Below are 9,503 nucleotides of genomic sequence, written 5' to 3' on the forward strand. Positions count from 1 at the left end.
GAGAGATTTTCATTTGAAAACAGCAAAATGGAAATTTCGTTCCAATTCCTATGGCCACAGCAGTCTATATGACCGCTTCGGCGGTCAGAGGCATAAATGCTCAGAAATGTTGTGTTTTTTATTGTAGAAAACATATTTCAGAAAATATCAAAACATATATTTAAGAAAAGTCATGGACTGAGAGACCTGTAGTTTTTATTTAAGTTATTTACATAATAAAAACTCCAACTGTCTGTCAGACCGTCTTGGCAGTTCTAGAGGTACCTCGGCACTAACCTCTGATTCAAAGTTAGTGACTATTAGAGATCATTTTGATGCATATGAGGTGATACTTAATTTGCTTTTCACAACTTCACAATGAATACGCGCACTCTGAAGACACATTTAAAAGAAGCAGTGTTGTATAGAAGAAAGAACTATTCCCAACACTGTCCAATCAGCAACGATCCTTGTGGATAGCAGGTACCTACCTTTTCCGTAAGAAGTTAATGTTTTGTCGTATGCGATTTGTTGTTGTTTTGTGATTTGTTGTTGTGTTTTTGTGATTTGTTGTTGTGTTTTGTGATTTGTTGTTGTGTTTTGCACTTCACGGCCACCGTACACTTGAGAGATTGACTGCACATATTTCCCATTGCTCTTAGTGTTCTCCTCACTGGTTTAAAGTTTATGCTCCTGAGTGTCCTCCCTCTTCAGCTGCATTACACTGCCAACCATGCGCAACACTAGCTACCGTTACCTTAGAAATGGAGTCTGCTCCCAGCAGAAAACTCTGTTCCTTAGAAGCTGTTACTTTGTGCACTTTATGTGCATTATCTCAAAGGTTACTCATCCCACTCATCATATGTTTATACCTGATATTAGTTTAGAATCATTATTGTCTCAACCCACTGTCAGACCCATTTATTAGAGTAATGTTAGTCAAACTATATTATCCATCTCAACACTTTGTTTCAGTGCGGTGTCAGTGCTGGAACCAAATAGTCTCTCAAATATACCTTCAGTTACCTCCTCTATCAACAAGATTGGAAGTCAGTCAGGTTCAGTCTAATGTGTGTCATGTATAGACTGTTTTAGCTTTGTGGATGGTGGTAGTGTGTTCTCACCTTCTCCCATATCAATGGCTCTTTTCACCACCTCCTTGAAGAGAGCAGGTTCTTTCTCCCAGCCAGCAGCCTGAACCTCACAGCGGTGAGCCTTCGACAGGAACTGCAGGGCCTGAAAAGAGAAATACCGCCATGGTTTTAGCAGTTAACCAGGACAGCTAGCCACGACAGTTAGACACAACAGTTACACACGACAGTCAGTTAGCTACGACAGTTAACTACCACAGTTAGCTGCAGTCAAGGCTTCCCCTGGTTTACTCAGTGTTTTTGCTCTGGGGTTTTAACTATCGGCTGATTGTCTGGTTCAGCGGACTGCATGATTTTAGGAGGAAGGTAAAACAAGCTGGTTGTGGCCATAAAGCCTTGACACAAGTGCACAGATGTATTTCTCTATGGACTCAGTGTGGTCCACTATGATGCTGGTTGTGGCTCTGACCTTCTCGTTGTCCTCTGGGTTAGAGCTGTGGCCATCACCGTACAGCAGAGCGTACTGCCGCCATATCTCAGAGTTACTGCTGTGGCGGGAACTGACCCGACCCAGGAGCTCCTTCAGTCTGGACTGGAGGGTTATGGCCTGGACACCCTGGCTGTCCGTCAGGTTCTCAACAACTGCTCTTACCAGTATCTGCAGAATCTGCCAAGAGGAAAAATAAATAATACTTTAGTATCAGTGCTGCCAAGATCTCCAGTGAGGGAGCAGCAGGATGGAAAGGAAATGTGTTTTTTTTAATAAACACCTGCACTCAAGCTCGTGTTGGCGTGGTCTCACAGGTTTATGGTGTTTATGCCATTAACTGACACTTACTTATACATTTACAGTGTCCACAGAAAAAGTCAACAGTAAGTAACAGAGCATCGAGTTCCACCACCGTCCATCAGTCTAGAATATTCACTGTTCTGTTGACACCTGAATCCAAGATGTTTGAACTAGTTTCACACACAATGTGTTTGCTATTCAAAGTTTAGTTGTACATAAATTTAATTTGCAGGAGACAGGGCCTTACATGTAGACCATGTTAGCTTCATTTTCTGATCCTCAGTCAGCCGATTAGTGCAACCTCTGGTTGTTACCACAAGGTTTGAAGAGTCAGAGAAATTATCATCAGCTGACATCTCCTCATGACATTTCCTGACAAGGTGGCCAAACCTTCAGCCTTTCACTGCAGCAACAATTAAGATAAATCAACTTGAAGGCTATGAAGCTCACTCAATCTGTAAGTTCACACCTCAAAATACAGGCTCCTGGAAAAAGGCTCCTCATGATGGATCAGATCTATATTCTCTATATAATTAGAGATGTAAGAGTGAAAGCCACTAATAGGACTTCTTGATATATCCTCCTCTGCTGTCCATCACTGAGTGAGAAGTGACAGTTAAAGGTGAAATCTGATTGGAAGACGTGGATCCAGTCAGCGCGTGAAATGAAATGGAAAACTTACAAAATCTCTGTCAGGAAGAAGGAGAAGAATACAAACAGGACAGAAGATTCTCTGAAGTTCAGCACTAAATTATGGCTGACAGGCACTGTATGTAAAGTGTCTATATGTGAATGTGTGTGGGTGTGATTATGAGACACAAAGCAGAGACATGTGACCCAAAGAGCCGTCCTCTGAACTTTACCAGCCAGTCACATTCATGGAGGTCCCTGTCTTTGTCTCTCCTCTCTGTAAACTCTGTCAGGAGGGATAATATCAAACAGAATGAGGTTCCAAAAAAGTGACGTGATCTTTTATAAAACCCATTTAAAGGTGTTTGTAAAAATAGAAGAGTAAAAATGGAGCAGTTTGAAAGGAGAGGCTGTAACTGGAGGCTGGAAGGGGGAGGGGGAGACCCCGTTCAGCCGACCCTCCTCTACAACCTTCCTCTCTGCTTTGGTGAACTGAACCAATTAGCTAACAGTTAGTTTTGTCTGTCTCTGTGTGTTATTTGAGTGTTGTTATGTCGGCTAGATTAGCTTAAAAATTAGTGTGTGTGTGTGTGTGTGTGTGTGTGTGAGTGTGAGAGAAAATAAAAAGCATCAGGCTAAAGAGCCATTTGTTGATGCTGACTTTAGAAGTGTGGAGGAGCAGGGATGTCACAGGAAAAGTAGTAAAGCACTTCCTTAATTTAATATTTCAATAGAAATTAAAAATAAGAATTGTAAAATTTATAAATGAACTATTAATCTGTCAATAAATACTTGATTAAATGACTAGATTTAAAAATGGATTTACAAAAACATCACAACACTCATTTAATAAGCCATTTATAAATACATTTATTAATTCATGAATAAAAGAATTTCCATTTCCAGCTGCTTTTCCTTTTCTTGTTAGCTAATCCATTAGCTTAGTCATTTAGCTTCTCCTGTTAGCCTTTCTGTGACACTCTGAACCTTCAGTGCTGTAAAACCCACTGGTCAGCTCTCCAACCTGTTACATCCCATGGCCAACTGGAATTGTTTAGCCTGGTTCTACAGCACTGAAGGCCCAGAGTGTCACATATTTAAAAAGAGTTTTATATTGTTTTTGTAAATCCATTTTTAGAACTTGAATATTTATTGATGGATCATTATGGAAATGCTTTATTACTTTTCCCTGGACCTCCACATAGAAGTGGGTGAAGACGATTAGTGGACCTAAGTATTTAGTGACAAGTGAAGGGAACTAACCACTAACATGACAGTCACCTGGGAACATGCCTGTCATAACAGGTCAGATAAAGTAGCTAGGTCGCTAACTGGACTATAGGTTACCATCACCACAGACTCATACCTCATAACTCATAACAAACCTTTTGTGGCGCAACAGAACAAGGTCAAAACAGCTGATACGAGCTATTACAGCCTCCTCTGTTGGGCACTGGTCGAGATTTTCATTTCAGTGGTCACAAGAGTTGAACTTGATGCAAAAGATTTATGCAGATTTACATCAAGTGAACCACTAATGAAGGTAAACGCACTGGAATGAGCTGAAATCCACCATTTTAAAGCCCAGTGTGACAGTGGCTGTCTGTGTTGTAGGAGGACGTAACAGCATCAACCCTGACAAGTACTGGACCTAATGGAAAGCTGTGTGTATCCGAATCTACTTTATGAGAGGAAATTAAAACAACACAGTGAACATGCTGCCTAAAGAAGGCAGATAAAACAGGGATGCAGCAGAATGAAGAAAACGTATGTGAAATCTTTTCCAGTTTTCAGCCAGATTCTGTCTCTCCCTCTGTATCACAGCTGTGATTTCAATCACATGATTTGGAAGATACTTCTTTAAAGTTAATTGCTCAAGACCAGAAGACTAAAATTATTACAGGGCTGAAGGAGAGAATTAATATTCTTGAAAATGCTGCCACTGGCTGTTCTGCCTTGTTTATTCAAAGCTGATGGTTAATTTTCTACTTTGAATGCAGTGGTGGACATGTAATTACTCAGATATGATGAAGAAAGGTTTTTCTTCCAGTTGTTGTAAATTAGTCTGCTTATGTAACCACAATAAAAAGATTAATTAAAACAACCGGACAGAATAAACTCTTTGTCTTTTTACTGGTATTATAATATGAGCAGAGAGTAAATCACCTGTTTCACCTGTGGCAAATACTCTATAGCATCTTCAATGTTCTCTTTCCACAGACACGAGAAGTGTCCAGTGTTGACAGCAGAACCTGCTGCATCCCTAAAAACACTTTTATGTTTTCCATTGTTTAAAACATCCCATATTTAACACTTATATCTGTACCGTTTATGTGTCTGTTAAACACTTCTGTAATGGTGTTAACAAAAAAACTAGAATCACCTCCTTGTGGTCGTCTGCCTCCTCCACTGAGACTAGTTTCAGGTTACCTCCCTGTTTATCCACAGTCATATAAGATAGACATCAGTTTGTCCTTGAGTCCAAGTGAATGTTTGTGCTTAATTTGAAGAGATTCTGTGACGGTGTTACTGAGACATCATGTCCATGAGAATGAGACAGATGGACAACCTGAAAACAATATGCCTCCAACTATGACTGTCGCCGGCGTGGAGGAATAAAAAATAGAGTTGATCTCTCTGTTGTAACCACAACCAGAGATTTTGTTTCTATGAGGAGGTACCTGCCCACTATTCACCAGCAATCACTCTGATTGGCTAAGCACAGATCAACTCACAAAGTGGCCTGGGAACAAATTTGGTGGAAGGCAGGGGTTAAACTGGGCTGGAGCGCTTCGGAGCTGAGCTCCGCCTCCTTCAATATCACATCATCATATCACACTTGTATTTTTAAATGCCCCGGTAAATGAAAATTTCTCTTGACAACAAAGATTGATGTTTAAGGCGATTTCTACAACAAACCAATGCTAACAATGAACTTTATAGGTCACCAGGCAAGTAACTGTAGCATAAAAAGGCTAAGAAACACAAGGAAATAAAATATACATACTCTCAGAGAGTCAAATCTACTGTCACCTAAGTTCAGTCCTGTACCTGGACATCTTTGTAGTTCTCCCTGAGGTCCATCAGACGGTGGTAAGCCTTGATGGTTTCAGAGAAGTCCCCAATGTCGGTGCTGACAACGATGAAGTTCTCCCAGATCTGCCAGTGTTCATAGTTACACTTCAGGGCCTCCTGCAGGGTGTGGAAGGCTTTGTTTCTACAAGTGAGGACAGGAGGAAACAGAGAGGAAGAGACAGACAGGAAGAGACAGAGAGGAAGAGAGAGAAGACAAAATACAGGAAGAGACAGATAGTAAGAGACAGAGAGGAATAGATAGAAGACAAAATACAGGAAGAGACAGATAGTAAGAGACAGAGAGGAAGAGAGAGAAGACAAAATACAGGAAGAGACAGATAGGAAGAGACATAGAGGAAGAGAGAGAAGACAAAATACAGGAAGAGACAGATAGGAAGAGACATAGAGGAAGAGACAGATAGAAAGAGACAGGAAGGAAGAGGCAGAGAGGAAGAGAGAGAAGACAAAATACAGGAAGAGACGGATAGGAAGAGACAGAAAGAAAGAGACAGGGAGAAAGAGACAGAGAGGAAGAGAAAAGACAGGAAGAGACAGGGGGAGAGAGAGAGGAAGAGAGAGAAGACAAAATACAGGAAGAGACAGATAGGAAGAGACAGAGAGAAAGAGAGATAGAAAGAGACAGGGTGGAAGAGACAGAGAGAAAGAGAGATAGAAAGAGACAGGGTGGAAGAGACAGAGAGGAAGAGAAACGACAGAAAGGGACAGAGAGGAGGAGACAGAGAGAAAGAGACAACATGAAGCATGAATGAGTTTAGGAAAACAAGAGACTTAATGTTAATATGTGGAATGTGGATGAATAATCTAAACCTGATTGAAACCATAACAATAAATCCTTAACCATCAAACAGCCATTTAAACTTGTGGGCTCCAGCATTTAGATCCACACAGATGTCAGACCTTTAACTCAGTGTTATGGTTGACTCACTGGTTTGAAATTTTCATGCACCAATCAGAGGTTAGTACGATTTGAATCATTGTTGACAGCCGATGTCAAACCAGATCCAACCACACTCTCATAGTCCTGGTGACTTAGATTAGCTAGATAGAGTTTTTGACCGTTAATTTCTGATAAAAAATAACTTAAATGTTTTTCATTTAGTCATGAATATGCAATGTTATAGAGAAATACTAACATTTTAAACCAGGGGCTTCAAGTTTACCCCAATGGCTTCCAGTCACCAGATCTCAATCCAGACCACTCTGCACCAAGTGCTTTTTGAAACCATCCATCCATCCATTTTCTACCGCTTATCCTCTAGTAGGGTCGCGGGGGGGCTGGAGCCTATCCCAGCATCTTTTCGGGCGAGAGGCGGGGTACGCCCTGGACAGGTCGCCAGTCCATCGCAGGGCAAACACATAGAGACAGACAACCATTCACACTCACAGCCACACCTATGGTCAATTTAGAGTATCCAATCAGCTTAGTCCCCATTTTGCATGTCTTTGGACTGTGGGAGGAAGCCGGAGAACCCGGAGAGAACCCACACTGGCACGGGGAGAACATGCAAACTCCACACAGAAAGATCCCACGGCTGAGCCGGGACTCGAACCCGGAGCCTTCTTGCTGTGAGGCGACAGCGCTAACCACTGCACCACCGTGCAGACTTTTTTTTTTTTTTTTTTTTTTTCAAACCATGCCATGAAAGATTCAGGCTGTTCTGTGAAGGTTAGGCTCAGGGTTACCTACCCAGGTCTACAGCAGTGTAACTACAGCAGGTGAACACTGAGTGTAGATCCAGTAACTCAGTCGTAAATGTCAACATGTTTGTGGAACTAAGGAATAGAATAATCCACTTAAACAAAACTCAATCCATTCTATGATATGACACGTACACACTCTAACTCCCAATGCAAACAGGTTAACACACACTTCTTCAAGGACGTTTCCAATATACACCATACCAACACTCAGACTCACTTTTTGTGGAGGCGGATGTAGGCTGTGGAGAGGTTGTTCCACGCTTCTGCGTTCTGAGAGGAGGACGGAAGAAAAGAGGGAGAGGCAAAGGAGAGGAGAGAGTGAGTAATAGCTGTAGAGATTAATCACAACAGAATATAAAAATGACAGTGTCCACACAATCATACACATAGGCTGTCAAAGGATGGTGTGAATGGGAACCAATAAAGACTCCACCAAACGAGTCGGTTCTGTGTGTGTTTGTGTCCTGTCATCTAAAATCATTTTGGACAGTGTGTATATCTGAGTGTGTTGTAATGAAAGTGTGTTAAACTGAGACATTGATGGGATGATGATGTTATGATGTAGTTAGTGAAGTTTTGCTCTGTGTGTGTGTGTGTAGGTACTCACATCTGGCTCTAGCCCCACACACCTTTGGAAAGCCCTGGCAGCTCCCTCATAACCCTCCAGAGCAAAGTAGGCACATCCGAGGGAAAACCACACACCAAGCTGTCACACACACACACACACACACACAGAGTGAGAGAGTGAGAATGAGAGTGAGAGTGAGAGTGAGAGTGAGAGAGAGAGAGAAATGAAACACTGTTTGAATCCACATTCATGCTAACCAATGTTAACATTTCTGTTATGCTAATACCATGTTAGTGTATGGTGTTAGCATGCTAATATTTGCTAATAAGTCATAAGCACAGCTGAGGAAGATGGGGGTGTCATAAACTAAAGGGACCCTCAGGGCAGACCTAGAACACATAGAAGGGATCACGTATGGAATCTGACCTGGGATCAAAGCAACCTGGAATCAAGTAACCATCATAAATGAATGGATGGACAGATACACCTTGACTTGAGTCCACCTGTGGTAAACTCAGCTGATTGGACATGATGTGTAAAGACACACACCTGTCTATATCAGGTCTCACAGCTGACAATGCAGATCAGAGCAGAAACCATGAGGAGGGGAGAGGAAGGAACAGCTGCAGAGCTCAGAGACAGGGTTGTATCAAGGCTCAAAGACATTTCTGCTGCTGTGAAGGGTCCTGATAAGAACAGTGGTCTCCATCATTCTGACATGAAGAAGTCTGGAACAACCAGGACTCTTCTAGAGCTGGATGCTGACTACTGAATCTGAGATCTCCTGTCTGTAAAACCTAATCTCTACTGATCTATGATGAACTTTGATAGATAAAAAATGGGAATGCATCAAAATAGCAATACAACATGAAGACATGTTCCACACCCATCAGACTGACCCCAGCAGTGTCACCTGCATACTGTTGATCTTGAGTGACCGCTCAAAGCAGTCAACACACTGCTGGAGCTCCTTGCTGTGGAGGTGGAGCAGGGCTTTGGAGCGCATGGCTCTGGCACTGCGTCTGCCGGACAGCTCCCAGGCCTGGTCATAGTACTGATGGTCCCTCAGGATGTCTCCCAGGAGGCAGTACAGAGTGGGCGTCTCCTTCTTCTCCAGCTCCCTGCGGACAATCTCCTCAGCCTGAGAAAATGGACGACATCACTTGATGATCATTAGTCACTGTCTTTGTCTGTACAGACACAGAGCAAAACAACAGTTTTAACGCCAGGTTTCAGATGAAGGATATCTGTGGTTTTCCTTCTCATGATAAAAATAAGACAGCATGCTGCAGACTGAGATTAAAAAGAGGAAAGTGTATTAGTAGCAACATTGATGATAAATGAGCTGCAAACCCGTTTCCAACACAGTGAGGTCAGAACAAGTCTTCTGAAATACTTCCCGTTGTTATTTTAAATGCAACGGAGACATGACGCAGCGGCACAGCTGCAACACAACACAGCAGCACCCAGTGCTCCTCAGGTGTGACGCCCTCCTGCATGAGTACAGGACTGCTGCAGGGTTTAGTTCTGTTCCTCCCTCTCGCTCATTCAGTAAACGCAACACAAAGATTCATAAAAAACAGAGGAAACTGTCGAGCTGTGCTGGATATATAATGAAAACATGACATTTCAGAAGGGAGGAAGCACT

The 9,503-nt window shown here is 42.3% G+C and overlaps 1 protein-coding gene across 1 annotated transcript in view; it reads right to left on the reverse strand.

The window, feature by feature from the left end:
* ttc27 (tetratricopeptide repeat domain 27) overlaps positions 1 to 9,503 on the reverse strand; it is a 62,708-nt gene that overhangs the window by 13,263 nt on the left and 39,942 nt on the right. The window contains exons 13-18 of the mRNA XM_023396659.2: positions 8,769 to 8,996; positions 7,895 to 7,993; positions 7,505 to 7,557; positions 5,542 to 5,707; positions 1,540 to 1,737; positions 1,104 to 1,215 (exon numbers count right to left, since the gene is read on the reverse strand). Coding sequence (XP_023252427.1) covers positions 1,104 to 1,215; positions 1,540 to 1,737; positions 5,542 to 5,707; positions 7,505 to 7,557; positions 7,895 to 7,993; positions 8,769 to 8,996 — 856 coding nt within the window. The remainder of the gene's footprint in view (positions 1 to 1,103; positions 1,216 to 1,539; positions 1,738 to 5,541; positions 5,708 to 7,504; positions 7,558 to 7,894; positions 7,994 to 8,768; positions 8,997 to 9,503) is intronic.

Source organism: Seriola lalandi, unplaced genomic scaffold, assembly GCF_002814215.2.
Source record: "Seriola lalandi dorsalis isolate HSWRI2012SDOR001 ecotype SW California unplaced genomic scaffold, Sedor1 jcf7180002054980, whole genome shotgun sequence".
NCBI lineage: Eukaryota > Metazoa > Chordata > Actinopteri > Carangiformes > Carangidae > Seriola > Seriola lalandi.